This window comes from Penicillium riverlandense (genome assembly GCF_028828495.1).
Source record: "Penicillium riverlandense strain IBT 135883 chromosome Unknown utg000003l_segment0_segment0, whole genome shotgun sequence".
NCBI classification, from domain to species: domain Eukaryota; kingdom Fungi; phylum Ascomycota; class Eurotiomycetes; order Eurotiales; family Aspergillaceae; genus Penicillium; species Penicillium riverlandense.
In genome coordinates, this window is record NW_026643196.1 from 1576404 (window position 1) to 1590462 (window position 14059).

Consider the following 14059-nt stretch of genomic DNA (forward strand, 5'->3'; position numbering starts at 1 on the left):
AAAATAGTGTCCCGAGTGACAGGTTGAATAACAATCCATGGTCTATCTTCTCGTATTTAATCAAATCTACACACGTCAAGGCCGGCAAATGCATCGCAAACCCTAATGCTTTGCGCCCTGGTCCAAGCGGTTCAACATCGCCTGTGTCTCCTTGATCAGCGCCCGCCGCGCATTGCGAGCCGCATCACCATCCAACTCAATTTCATCCGCCTTGAGCAGGACCTGCGCCATGATGGTCTCGCTTAGTTTCTTGTATTCAAAGTCTCGCTTCTTCTGATCGCTGGGCGGGTCCGCCATGTATTCGTTACAGAGAGGTACCAACACCTGCTGGAAGTACGTGGACAACGCGTTAACCTGCTCCAGCGCAGTCCGGAATCCCTTCAGGCTGGGAGCCGGCGATGGCGTGCCGGAGGGACCGGGCGACGGCCGTGGCGGGGCGAGAGAAGGCGGCCCCACCGGTCTGTTTCTCCTTGTCTCCCTGGGTTCTTCAGTGCGTGATGATGACGATCCAGGGCGGCCGTCCACATGGAGCGAGTCGCTAGTATCGAAATCGGAGAGATCACTCGGCGTCTTTGCGCCCACCTCGGAAACCACACACAGCACCAAGGAGTGTTGTTTTAGTCCCTCCGCCTTGCATGTGTGTTTATCATCCTTCAGCAACTTCCCCTTGTACAGTAATCGGATCCGATCCGGGTCGTTTGTGCCGGTTTTGACTGCGGCCTCCTCTCGCAGCATGCCCACCGTCAGGGCTCCATCGTCGATCGCATATGCACGGAAACGTAACGGGTAAATAGTGCCGCGGTGTTTGAGGCGGATGACATCCGGTTCATTGTCATCCTGGGCATCGTATCTGGTTGGTGGGTCGACAATATCGTCTGGTGTAATGTAACTGAAGTCGTGGTCGCTCACGCGGGGAGCGGACGTATTTGACGAGCCGCGCCACGAAATGGGGTTGCGCCAACTCATCGCAACGGCAACGAGCACACAGCCAAGGACAACTGTACAAAGAGTGGCGGCCTGGTCGTCGACGGGGAACGGCAGGACACGAGCAGACCAGTTGCGGAAAAGCTCGAGTCGAGGGTGGAGGGTGGAGAGATGGTTGGTGACGTGGTCCAAGTAAACTGCACACTTCTCACCCAGGCTGGACTGAGCGAGGGGCGATGGCAGTAGAGTCATGGATCTGATTCGAAGGGGCTGCGAAAGGTGGCCATGGAGGTCATCGAGTCCGTCCAGCAGGCAGAAAATACAAAGGCGGCGAGCGCCCTTTTTTTTGCCCCCATTGTCGTACCGCCACACCAGGTGGCCATTGGTGAGCAGGCAGAAAGGGGTATCAGCTGAGGATTTACTGAGCTAGTTATCGTCAAGCTCTCTGGCCAGGATGTTCCACTGCTGCCTTGTCAGCTGTGCCCGTTGCCTACTTATGAGGCTGTCGTCTGCTTCGAGTAGCCCTGAAGGGGACTTTGATAGTACTGGTTGTCCTTAGCCATCTGGGTTGCGGATTAGTACCTTAACGTGATCTGGATGGTTAGTGTAGTTGTTGCAGCTCATTTTCTGCGAACCTGGTATTTCATCAGGGTTAATTCGACCGCGTGTACACATGCGAGTAACTATACAGATACTATACAGACAGGACCATGCTTGCTTGGTTTCTCAACCAGGGGGATTTAACAGAGTAATTACAAAGCCTGTATGCATGCATGTATGACCTTCACAAAATTGCCATTGTTCCAATTTATGCCCATTATGTTCCTTTGTGGTTAATATATACTTCAACACAAGCCCCATGAGTCAACTTGAGTACACCGAGATGTCCGACTTTCCCGACTCACGCTTGGGTCACTTTTTGAGTATATTTTCGGCCTCCTCATGTTCGGAGGACACAAAAGTTGACTAACGGAGTTATTCAAAGGTCACAAAAAGTGTTGAGGCACCCATTGTGGTGCAAAAAATGCTCTGGGACAGGTTCGAACTGCCGACCTTCGGATGTCAATTCTGTTGCCAGATTCGTCATATGCTATGATATGAGACCGACGTCATGACCAACTAGACCACCAAAGCATTCTCTGGCGGGTTTCGGGGTAGTTTGATTATTAGGGGGTGAAAATTTGAGTCGGGAGGGGTTCCGGAAGATATCCGAAGGAGGCCGGTCACGTGAGTAACTGGAACTTTGCATACTCCCTACGCCTTGACGGAATAAGGAATTTCAATATATACATTTTGTTGACCATGTCTCTATGGTTGAGTATGCGTGGGCTTGGGTGAGGTTTATCTCGGTTCGTCGTTGATTGAGGATCCTTGCTGATGCTGATCTATATATCACATATGAAAGGATAAAATGAAGTGGGATGAGACAAAGTTGCCCATAGAAGATTGAAATATCTTGTACTGTGTAACCTATGATAATATAGGTCTTATCGCTGCCTGGATCCTAACCGCCGAGGTCTGGTTTTCGCAGTGGTAGGTGGAGGTTGATGCGATGGAGATATCAGTGTTGATCACAGTTCCCCATGGTCCTCCTACGTAATATATACAGATGTCAAGGAGTAAAATCCATGGCATTATTGATGAAGTTAATCCCTCTGCTGAACTGATAGGATATAAGATAGAAGAACGGTATATTCTTAACTAAAAGTAGGTGGTTAGGTGATGTGCTTCGTTTTATTATGTTGTTGGAATGATGACTGTTTAATAAAGGTATCCCGTTTCCCACCTCTGTCTGGATTCCCTTTCGTTTTCGTTTTCGTACAATCAATTTCCTTGCTACGCGAACCGCACGTACACTTCTTCTTCGCTGTCTACTTCTTGCCTCTATTTAGCTACCATCTTTCTTGTCTTTGGTCTCGACCGGTGCTTGTAAACGAATTTTTGACACGACCTAGACAATATATTCGACTTTTCCTAAGTATACCATCCTCCTGTAAACCCCTACAATAACGAAAGTCTATTTATTTTCTATAACGTTGACTTCCGGGTATGCTGCAATCACATCCTTTTTTGACCTGCCCTACTCATGCAGGCCGCCGAATTTGGGCGCTCTCGAGAACCGTTTTCTTATCATTTCCCTTAGTATAAGGATAGATGAACTACGTTTTCGGAACGAGATATTCTAAAGAGAATTGAACTTCTTAATTCGATTCGAAACTCCCCCAATCTTAATACAGGTATCAATATTTTTGACTTGCTTGGTTTCACCATATAGGTTACTTATCCCGAGCACCACGAAAAGGTGCAAGTCTTGCTCGGGGCCCACCGCACATCACGGCAGGGCATAAACCACTGGAAAAAGAAAATATAAGTAAGTAATAAATAAACCAAGTGCACCCATATTCGCCCTGGGTATCTTTGAGATTGCACTCATCGTGGTTGTCGAAGCTTGCCAACCTCCACACCAGACTCGACATCTTCTCGCCAATCAAGTCGAGTCTCCGTCGGCGTTTGCAACATTCTGGGCTTTCTTGGCCTTCGCTATCTCCTGACCAGCACACTTCCGGCAGAGAGGCACGCACAGTTCCTTGTGCACAGTGAACTTCTTGGCCTGTCCACCTTCTTCAGTCTTGCAAATGTCGCAGAGGACAACAACCTCGTCTTCGCGGTCCTTGTCCACTCGCGCCTTGGCCCTCTGAAAAGCGTTGGGCGTGTGGGTCCCGAGCTTCGCCGTCGTGATCCCGAGTGTATCGCCAACAGGAACGGCAAACATCCATGCCATTCTCTTTGTGCCAGGTTTTGCTGACACCAAGTTCACCCTCCTGAGCACTGCAATTACAGCAGATACGGGGAGGCAGCTGTCGAAGGCGTTCGAGCTCCTCCGAGGAGATCACGCTCTTTGGGTTCGGGTGGTCTTCGTTATCGTGTTTCCATCGATAGACGCTGCAGTTTGGCAGCGGAAACCCACGCCTTCCATCCAGTTCAGAGGCCGCCCATGCTTCTTGCTGTTCAATTCCTCTGTCAGTGGGCAATCGCCATTCCCACATCGAGCCTCGGTTTCGCGGGCTGCATCACGCTGCTCTTGGCGTATTTTGGGCCCAAGGTCTCGTTCCTCGCGTTTGATATACCAGCTCTGGCTGCATGCCACGCACAGCCACTTGTCGAGTCCATGGACATTCACAAAGTCTGATGCATTGGGATTCTGGACCTTCCAGCAATGCGCGCACGTCGTTTTGACGCCATCCAGTTTGTCAGCGGCCATCTTGGCCCTTTCCTGGTAGAAGTGAATGTGCTTTGCATCGGGTAGATGCTTGGTATCGTAACGACATCTGCAGCAGTTCTGGCGGATGAAACCTCCGAAAGTGTCGCTCGGGTCATAAGTGTAGCGAACAAGCAAGGCCTCACCACGTCGACCCATGGTACCAGCCCTACGGTGGCTACCCACCACCTTACGTCGCTCTACCGTCCGAGAGCAGTTGCAGCACTTCGACGGTTCATCGAGCACGCTACCATTCACGCCCTGTCTCAGGGACCAAACCATATTCAGTCGCCGCCATCCCGACGAGACAAGCCAGTCAGGCCGGATACCCTCGACAAGGTCAAAAGTCGCCTTCGGGCAAAAGAGATGCACCTGTCCGTGCCACTACCAGGTCTCAAGGAGGATCATGAACAGACCCTCCAAAAGCTGGGCAAGGGCAGTATCTTCGCCCTGGGGAAACGCAGCGAGCAGCTTGAAGTGGCTTTCTGCACCATCTGAGCCTGCCCGTCGATAGTGCAGGTTCTTTTTGCCCGTCTTCCTCCGGATGCACTGTTTGTGGTCCACGTGGCATCGTTTGCCAACACATTTGCTATACCCAGTATAAGCATCAATCCGAAGTCTTGGTCCGCGAAATTGCCTGTAACAAAGTTACAGTAGACTCCCATACGCTTGTCACTGGGATACACATCGCCAAGGGCGAGTAGGTCCGCAAAAGATCACTCTCTTTCTCAAAGATGTCCCGGACATCTTCGCGAATAGCGGGCAGCAGCCTCTCGAGGAGTTTACCCCGCGAAGTGCGACGCAAAATGCCCCAGAACGTCCTCACAAGTGGAAGATAAGTTCGTGATCTTGTCCTGCAAGGCCTCGACAACAGAACTCAAGGCCTTCTTGAACTTGTCACCCCTATAGGGATCGACAACGACACGCATACCTCCAGCAATGGAGAAAGACTCAGGCAGATCATCACCGGCGACTTCAATCTCATCACAGTCGTCGGCATCCGGATCCTGCTCAGCGTCGTACTCGTCCTCTGGCAGGTCCAATTCCTCTTCAGGGTTGTTGGGACCAATGGCATCACCCTGATCTCTATTGTCAATGTCCTCATACAGGGCCCCATCCTCCTTGGTATTCGTGGCTGCATCAAGTACTTTGGATGCAGCGAGAGCCTCCTCATCGATCACCGCTCCCTCGCCTTGAGCACGAGCACGAGCCTCAGACGAGACACCCACTCCTAGAGTGAACGGGTTCTCCTGGCGCGATGATGGCCAGCAGAATTCTTGTGGCTCAGGACGCAGGGAATCGTGGGTCGGTGCCGGCGGGGAGTCGACACTTTCGTCGGCCGGCTTTTTGAGGTCATAACCAGCACGAGAGAAGAAACTAGTGATCTTCTATTCGCCCTTGCTCGATTTCTGCAGATTTCCATTACCAGAGCTCTTTCTTTGGGCCCAGAGCTCGTCAGCCGCGGTCTCTTCCCACCCCCGGACCACCCATCTCCACCTCCAGATCGCGCTTTTGGCGGCATCTTGCGAACGCAATTCAATGTTCTCGGACGCAAGTTGGGTATCTGAGCAGCACCGCGGGGCCGAAGTGAGGAGGGACCGAGATAGTTGAATAATCTTATTTTTCTCTATGTGGAAGGGTGCTCGCTGTATGCGCCTCTTGCCTTGGTGCATCGTGTGTTCCACCATGTTTACCCTGTTTGGATACGGCTCGTCATTGAGAGGTCGACGGAGCGGGAAGCTAGAGAGACGAAGTTGAGAAGCTTGGTGGATGGAGTTGGTGGATGGAGTTGGTGGATGGAGTTGGTGGATGGAGTTGGTGGATGGAGTTGGTTGTTGATGGAGAGGGTTGGTGGATGGAGTTGGTTGTTGATGAAGAGGGTTGGTGGATGGAGTTGGTTGTTGATGGAGAGGGTTGGTGATGGAGAGGGTTTGTTGATGAAGAGGGTTTGTTGATGGATGGAGTTGGTGGAAAGAGCTGGTGGAAAGAGCTGGTGGAAAGAGCTGGTGGAAAGAGCTGGTGGAAAGAGCTGGTGGAAAGAGCTGGTGGAAAGAGCTGGTGGAAAGAGCTGGTGGAAAGAGCTGGTGGAAAGAGCTGGTGGAAGACCTAGTGGAAGACCTAGTGGAAGACCTAGTGGAAGACCTAGTGGAAGACCTAGTGGAATAGTTGATGTTGGTCGTGAAATTGGCCGTGAAGTTGACCGTAAAATCAGTCGTGGAATAGATGGTGGGATGGACACTGTAGAGAAAACATCTCTCTTGCCTTCGAAAATCTTCAAAACTTCAAGAAAGTCGGGACCAGCGAGGCTGAGGATCGGAGAAAACTGGGGCCTGTAGACGACCGTGAGACAACCGAGATCTGGGCTCATAAGCTCTTCACAGATGCCTACTGGCGATCTGGGGAGGAAGAAATGGAAGTGATAAATTTTCTGAGAGAGAAAGAAGAAGCTATCTAGAACCGATCAGGTATCTAAACAGCGAGAGTGCATCACGTGATAGGTACGCGTAGGGCGACCAATCAGAGGGCTGATCTACATGGAGTGAATGACAGCTCTGGCGGTGATTGAAGGCCCTCCAGGCAGTATAAACACAAGTGGTCCAGTGCGCTTTCTCTCTCTCTTCTGCCTTCCTTCCTTTCCTTCCTTCCTCCCTCCCCCCCTCCCTCTCTCCCTGCCTCTCTCCCTCTTTTCTCTCTCCCTGTCAAACAGTAAGCATCTCATTCGACCTCATATCTACGATACTAGTGCCTTGTCTTAGATGTGTGCAGCCGTGATCGGCACCGGCGGTGGCGGCGGTTCAAACGAGTGGTTTCATACGGGTGAAGCTTTTAATAGAGCAATCCCACCACCGGAATTCGCACGAGATGCTCGCTAAGCAAGCTTGAGAACGACTCGAAGAGGCTGGTTGAGCGACAGAAGCAGACCGAGCGAGAGAAGCAGGCTGAGCCCCTGTTGCGCGATGATATGAACATGCTTCCCTTCCCTTTGGAGGAAAAGATACAATCAAGATTGTTAATATTTTGAACTGGCGACGGTTGAGCGGATTGCGAGTTGCAGGGGACGCAGAATTGTGGATAAACGCGGAGACGGTGGAGGCTTCGATGGATTCGGTGGCCTTGGTGGCGGTATCGTAAGTATCAATGCCATATCTTGCGATGGATTGTGCTGACTTATGATAGAGCAAAGTGTGCTATAAATGCAAGCAGCCCGGCCACCTCGCCCGTAACTGCAAGGCGAGGTGGCGAAGAAGAACGGCGGCTCTGGTGCCAGCAATGGCGCGATGATCGTCTCCAGAGGCACGGTATGTAGAGATGCAAGTGTTTACTCTTGCGCGTCTTGCTAACTTCTGGTACAGCCCCCTGCAATATGGAAAATTATCTCAACCGACAGATCGAGCGCCTGCTTGCCCTGCGGCTGCTGCTGCTGAGACTGCAGCTGCAGTCGCCGCAGGATGTGGACGCCGACATGACGACCGGCGAGGGTGCCGCCAAGGCGGCCCCGGAGAACTCCCAGTGAGGGGGTTTTTCGTTCCTGTATCTAGAGACTTTGAAATGAAACCCGAACTTCAATCTTGTCTAAATATTCTGCTGAAGGCAACCGATCATCGCTCAATAACCCCATATTGACGGGTTACTCGCACATACTATAAACCTCGGGCTGTGCAAGTAGACGTGGGCTGTGCAAGTATGGCCCCATTTCCCGATTTCCCGATCCCATGTAAACAGCGCATACAAAACGAGAGGGCATGACATTTCCACATGTCGCAGTAAGAGAAGACACCTTTCCATCTCCCATATTGAAAATTTAAACCTCTCTTGACAATACGAGAATGATTTCCATTCCTCGATTTTTTAGCGAAAGCTGGTGCACAGCGACGGTCTTCATGACCGATGTGCTCCCGCTCCCCCTCCAGGTCCTCATGACTCTCGTGATTCTCACCATAACCCTTGCAACGCTTGCGGTAACTTTCGTACGGGTCGCATCAGTTTTGGGCTTGATTGACTGGGATACCTCCAAAACAGCAAGTCCCTCGAAAGCTGGCCAAAGTACCGAAACCAACGTTGCCGACGTCGATGGAAAAAAGACGTCTTGAGATTGCGGTCGCCTTTCTCGAAGAAATGTTGCGCGCTCGCCGAGACAAGCTGGCCAAGTTCATTTAATCGCTATCAGCTTTGTTAGCCCCGCACATCTCGGATGTAAGCAACAAGTCAACAACATGTCCTCATACTCTTTTTGGAATCAGTCAGGTTATGTAGGCTATACTTTCAAGGCTTGGAATGATGTACTTCGAAGATGAAACCGAAGAATCCTTTATCCCTGCACAAGGGTGCGTCTCAGAAGATATCCGGAGATTTTGAAGATCGCTATCTTGCAGTGCAGTATTTTGTGACTTAGAAGCTCATAGCAACTGAGGAGGGTAAAGTTACATATATAATGACATGTTTTCGAGAGTTTATCTAGTACACTATAGGGGCTTGACAGCCTTGATCATCTTCCTATATGTGCATCGTTGTTCAGGTGGGCAGCCGCTTAGGTTGCTCTAGAAGACGAGAGTTGATTGTTAGGTCAGACTGAACTGGTGGGACGTGATTCTTGTTTACTCCGTTTGACGAACAAATGTCTGGTCCTTTTCTCCTCTTTCTCCTCTTTTTTCTTCCGTTTTTAACCTCAAAATTCTCGTTGAAAATGATCTTTTCTATTTAGAACCAGTACAAATTCTTGGCTCCGATTGCTCTCACGACATTTCTTCCCCTCTCTCATACATCCACACCCGTCCGGCTAAAGTAATCAGTACTAAAACGCCCTAGAACATGCCCAAGCAACCCCAGATCCTCTTCCTCACCCCCGCAGACGTAGATATGAACTGGGCAGCAACATAAGCTATAAGCATACCAAATGTAGCGGCAATAAGGTATCCACTGTATCCTTTCATCGATGACAGTAGACCCGCAGTCTTATCATTATCAGGTCCTAAGTTCGTGTGTCCATGGTTTGGTGATGCAGCCAAATTGCAACTGATACCGATGGACCTAACATTCATATGTTCATGCGCACATTTTAAAAATGCGTGACTCGGCAAGTCGGTTTGGCAGTAATGGAAGCATGCATTGGATACTTGGACCGGCCCGGTACAGCATTCGGATATCTCTGTGAAAGGCGTTTCAGAAGGCCAAGTAACCGCACACATAGCTGTACTATCTGTCTCCCAGCCTGTAGGGATGTCGGAGACGTAGCTGCTGTCTGGTTTGCATTCGTACGGCCTTTTGTTGACTCTGTTGCGGTGGGGTACTAGGGTGGGCGGAGTGCGAATAATGGTGTTAAGCGCTGGCTGCCTACGTTTCACATAGTATGATCTTGAAAGGGCGATTGATTAAAAATAACCTAGAATATTAATGCCTCATACTTGTTATTGGACATTTTAGAACTGTTGAGTTTAGATTTTTGTTCACCCAAAGCATGCCTAAGCGTATATCCATGCAGCGTCTCGCCTTGTCCATCTCGGGATGTATTTTTGGTCTCATTGTTGGTAGCCACCAGATGCACTTGAATCCGGTGGTTTTTCCCGTTCCATGGCAATAGGTAGTAGGACTGCATAATACAACATGTATATATTGAAATTCCTTATTCCGTCAAGGCGTAGGGAGTATGCAAAGTTCCAGTTACTCACGTGACCGGCCTCCTTCGGATATCTTCCGGAACCCCTCCCGACTCAAATTTTCACCCCCTAATGAATCAAACTACCCCGAAACCCGCCAGAGAATGCTTTGGTGGTCTAGTTGGTCATGACGTCGGTCTCATATCATAGCATATGACGAATCTGGCAACAGAATTGACATCCGAAGGTCGGCAGTTCGAACCTGTCCCAGAGCATTGAGCATTTTTTTGTCCTTATTCGCATGTAAAAGCTATTTTTTTTTGGTTTGAATACATTCATTAATTAATTCCACTGCTACCTGGCGCAGAAAATGCCCAAAACACATTCAAAACCACCCATAGATAGAATTCCCATAGTGTGACAGGGGTCCGTTCGAAATCTCAACGACACGAACGCTCGGACTTTTCTCCAGTTTTCTTAGATCATGGTAGCGAATCTTCAGAGTATGAAAAATATCCATGCAGTTATGATAAACATGCTGTCGCTTGCGTGTTATACTGTTATACTCGCTGAGCTGCTTCTTGCCTGTCCTTCCTTTCATAGATACTCCGCATTCACCCTAACCCATTTTATATACATATTGTATTTGCGAAATTCCATGAGACTAAAAGGCTAGAACTTCACAATTGTTGAGCTGCTCAATTTGTATGATATCTACAGTGTCCGTCCCACCATCGATTCCACGACTAATTCTACGGTCAACTCCTCCATCAATTCCACGACCAACATCTACTAGCTCTTGGCCTAGGCTTTCTACTAAACTTCTATTAACTGTTTCCTATCTCAACTCTTCCTATCTACCATTTCTATCAATCCTTTCTGTAGGACACACGATGGACTAAGGTAGGGGAATATCCAGTGGACCTCGTTCCACATTCAGAAAAATGAGGTGTTCTCACGTACCCACTTACACACTACCTTTCTACCCACCATCATCATTCACGTTTTCCCATAATTTTCAAAATGGTTGCTATTACTGGTGAGAAGATCTCTCTCTCGGACTTGAACGGCCCGGCCATGGTGGAGAACTCGATCACTCTCTGGGAGCTTCTGCTCAGCTGGACGGAGATCTGCATGTCCATGAACTGGAGGTCGTGGAGGTGGCCACGGTCGCGGAACTGTAAGTATCAAGTTGACATGTCTTGCGATGGATTGTGCAGATTATTATATAGACGGAGGTCTGCTGTAAAGCAGCCTGGCCACATTGCTCGTTACAGCCCGAGTCCCAAGAAAGGTGGTGTTCCTGGTACCATTTCCCGAGCCACTTCTCGAGCTCCCTGGTGCGCGCATTTGTAGCGGTACCCTATGTAGAGATGCAAGTGTATTCTGGAATGTCTTGCTGACATTTGATACAGTCGAATATCTACAGGGGACTCCTGCTCCCTCGCGTGCGCCCACACCCTTGCCTGCGTCCGCTCCTCCTACAATCGAAAGCCTGCAGCAGTAGGTGGAGCAGCAATGGAGATAAGGGTGATTACAACGGTCCCAATAACCCTGATTAGGAATTGGAGCTGCCAGATGGCACCCAGTATCAAGAGTATCGGCGGTCTCTGAACGGGAACCCATCTTTCCTCCTTTCCGACCCGTCAGCACGAAAAGGAAGCAAGATCCCTGTACCGCCGTCAGTGATCATCAAGACTTCCATCATCACCACCGATCAAGTACCCTATTGAAGATTTGGATCTACCTCCCAGCTCTGACAAGACTCATCAGCCGACTCTGAATATTTTGATGCTGAACGAGCATGATATTTCCCATCGCTCACGGACAGGACTGTTACCAGATTCTGCAGGAGGGAGGACAAATATCTCCGACCCGAGGCCAAGAAACGTACGATACTGAATTCTAGAAAAAGATACGAGGCAGAATCCTTTTCTATGCAGACATAAGCAAACCACGGACGTCATCAAATTGTATGGGGAGATGCGTGCATGCAGGAGCGAAACTATAACTCGAAGGGACACTATGTAGCATACACAAACAGAAACACATAGCTCAAACATAGATGCCCATGTTCGCATCCTTCTTCTTGGCCTGGACCTCGGCGATGGCGTCGACGTAGTTTTCGTGACCGACCTTGCTCATGCCCTTGCGGAGGGCGATCATACCAGCCTCCACGCAGACGGCCTTGAGCTGGGCACCACCAAATTCGTCGGTGCTGCGGGCCAATTCGGCCCAGTTGACACTGTCCTCGACGGACATCTTGCGCGAGTGGATCTGCAAGATATTGGCGCGGGCTTCCTCGTTCGGCAGTGGGAACTCGATCTTGCGGTCCAGACGACCAGACCGAAGCAGGGCAGGATCCAAAACATCCACCCGGTTGGTGGCAGCCAGGACCTTGATGCGGTCGTCCGAGGCGAATCCATCGAGTTGGTTCAGCAGCTCCAACATTGTCCGCTGGACTTCGCGGTCACCAGATTTCTCCGAATCGAAACGCTTTGTGCCGACGGCGTCCAGCTCGTCGATGAAGATGATGGAGGGCGCCTTCTCCTTGGCAAGGGCGAAGCAGTCGCGAACTAGCTTGGCGCCATCACCGATGAACATCTGCACCAGTTGTGGGCCGGCCAGTTTGAGGAAGGTTGCGTTGGTCTCGGCGGCGCACGCTCGTGCCAGCAGAGTCTTACCGGTTCCAGGAGGGCCGTACATGAGAGCACCTAAATCTAATTAGCAGCCGATAACACGAGATGGAGGAGGGAGGCCATACCTTTCGGTGCCTTGATGCCAATCTTCGTGAAACGCTCCGCCTCTTTCATGGGCCATACGATGGCCTCAACGATCTCCTCGATCTGCTTATCCAGACCACCAATGTCCGTGTATTTCTCCGTCGGCTTCTCGTCGACCTCCATAGCCTTCACACGGTTGTCATATTCGGCGGGTAGTGTGTCGAGGATGAGATATGAGTCCTTGTTGACACCGATGAGGTCACTGGGCTTGAGCTTTTCGTGGTCGACCAGGCCAATGAGCGGGAGGAAGATGGTTTGACGGGTGGATGTTTTGATGACGGCGGATTTGCCCACCCGGGTGGCATCGAGGTCGATGTTGGCGCCTTCCTCTGCGGCTTCGGCCTCCACGTCCAGATCCAATAACTCCACGACGTTTCCAACGAGGTATGGTAGTTGTCTAGACACAGCAGTGTTAGCGGTGATGGCTTATTCAGTAGCGTGTGCTAAACACACCTGTTGTTTTCGATCTTCTCTTGATTATCCTTGACCTTCTCCCGCATTGTACTCTGCTCGTGTGTCAACCGCTGGAACTCGCTCTTCATAATGCGCATCTCGTTCTCAAGCATCCGCCGACGTTTGACGATGTCTGCAGTGCTCGAGTGTAGAATCTCGTCATCTAAAAGTTCCTCTTCGTCTTCTTTCTTCTCGGCATCTTTCATCTCGGCATCGCTGTCGTCACCGTCTGGCTTCTTGCCGTCTCCATCGCCCTGGTCTTGCTTCTTGTCTCTCTGCTCGCGCTCCAAGTCGTCGAGATCTTCAAGAGTCGACATGATGGCGGATGAAGGGAGGGATGGTGTGTGACAAAATGAGGGTGGAGAGGGATTGTTCGGAGGATGGGTGAAGAAGGCCAAGGGAGCTGTTGCTGCACGCCGGAGCTCCATCGTTTGGTCAGCCGGGTCACGTGAGCGGTGGCCTCACCTCACTACTCTCGCCGCAGTCCCAAAACATGATCCACACGACAAAACACACCCATGAACGGGCCGCGCCCGTCCTCGCGTGCCTTTCTGTCTAATCTACCATCCCTGCCGGCGGATTCCAAGGTCCGATTTCTCGGCTGGTGCGTCACTATACCTTTAGTGTACTGCCCGGCGACTAACCCTTCGCAAGCGTGACGCGTTACGACGTTCAAAATGGCCACCTGATACTAGAGCACAACTATCCGCGCCGAAAAGAGTCCAACACGGTTCCGGTAGATATCAATAATGTGTTGGAGAGTATAACAGCTGAAGACTTGCGGGTGGGCACCTGGTTGAACATCCTGGGCTATATCAGAGAGGAATCTACACCGCCAGCCTCGTTTACGTCGAGTCAGGAAGATGTCTGCGTGCCCCGCAAAGTGCCATCACGCCCCGTATATGTCGAGGCCGTGATGGTTTTCTCAGCGGGGGCAATTGCGCTGGGCGAGTATGAGCGAATTCTTCGCAATGCGGAGGATGTTGAGCTTCGAGTCCACCGGCCAAGTTTGCCATAAAAGATGATTGATACCCAGATTCGAATGA

At 50.6% G+C, this 14059-nt stretch overlaps 7 protein-coding genes across 7 annotated transcripts; 3 read left to right on the top strand and 4 right to left on the bottom strand.

Moving 5' to 3' along the window:
- Positions 1–102: 102 nt before the first annotated feature.
- N7474_004276 (BAG family molecular chaperone regulator) lies at positions 103–1176 on the bottom strand (the record flags this gene model as incomplete). The annotated part of the gene is made up of 1 exon (XM_057195691.1): positions 103–1176. The coding sequence occupies one exon, from the start codon at positions 1174–1176 to the stop codon at positions 103–105; it is 1074 nt and encodes a 357-aa protein (XP_057053087.1).
- A 2638-nt stretch (positions 1177–3814) lies between these two features.
- Positions 3815–4342, bottom strand: N7474_004277 (uncharacterized protein; the record flags this gene model as incomplete). Its single annotated transcript, XM_057195692.1, has 1 exon — positions 3815–4342. One exon carries the CDS (start codon positions 4340–4342, stop codon positions 3815–3817), a length of 528 nt encoding a protein of 175 aa, XP_057053088.1.
- A 623-nt stretch (positions 4343–4965) lies between these two features.
- N7474_004278 (uncharacterized protein) lies at positions 4966–5871 on the bottom strand (the record flags this gene model as incomplete). The annotated part of the gene is made up of 2 exons (XM_057195693.1): positions 4966–5560; positions 5681–5871. The coding sequence occupies 2 exons, from the start codon at positions 5869–5871 to the stop codon at positions 4966–4968; spliced, it is 786 nt and encodes a 261-aa protein (XP_057053089.1).
- A 1411-nt stretch (positions 5872–7282) lies between these two features.
- N7474_004279 (uncharacterized protein) lies at positions 7283–8341 on the top strand (the record flags this gene model as incomplete). Its single annotated transcript, XM_057195694.1, has 5 exons — positions 7283–7311; positions 7361–7482; positions 7537–7693; positions 8037–8142; positions 8204–8341. 5 exons carry the CDS (start codon positions 7283–7285, stop codon positions 8339–8341), a joined length of 552 nt encoding a protein of 183 aa, XP_057053090.1.
- Positions 8342–10800: 2459 nt separating this feature from the next.
- N7474_004280 (uncharacterized protein) lies at positions 10801–11391 on the top strand (the record flags this gene model as incomplete). Its single annotated transcript, XM_057195695.1, has 3 exons — positions 10801–10957; positions 11193–11280; positions 11340–11391. The coding sequence occupies 3 exons, from the start codon at positions 10801–10803 to the stop codon at positions 11389–11391; spliced, it is 297 nt and encodes a 98-aa protein (XP_057053091.1).
- A 441-nt stretch (positions 11392–11832) lies between these two features.
- Positions 11833–13441, bottom strand: N7474_004281 (proteasome regulatory particle base subunit RPT5; the record flags this gene model as incomplete). Its single annotated transcript, XM_057195696.1, has 3 exons — positions 11833–12491; positions 12542–12957; positions 13014–13441. 3 exons carry the CDS (start codon positions 13439–13441, stop codon positions 11833–11835), a joined length of 1503 nt encoding a protein of 500 aa, XP_057053092.1.
- A 90-nt stretch (positions 13442–13531) lies between these two features.
- Positions 13532–14031, top strand: N7474_004282 (nuclear telomere cap complex subunit Ten1; the record flags this gene model as incomplete). Its single annotated transcript, XM_057195697.1, has 2 exons — positions 13532–13617; positions 13668–14031. 2 exons carry the CDS (start codon positions 13532–13534, stop codon positions 14029–14031), a joined length of 450 nt encoding a protein of 149 aa, XP_057053093.1.
- Between the last annotated feature and the right edge of the window lie 28 nt (positions 14032–14059).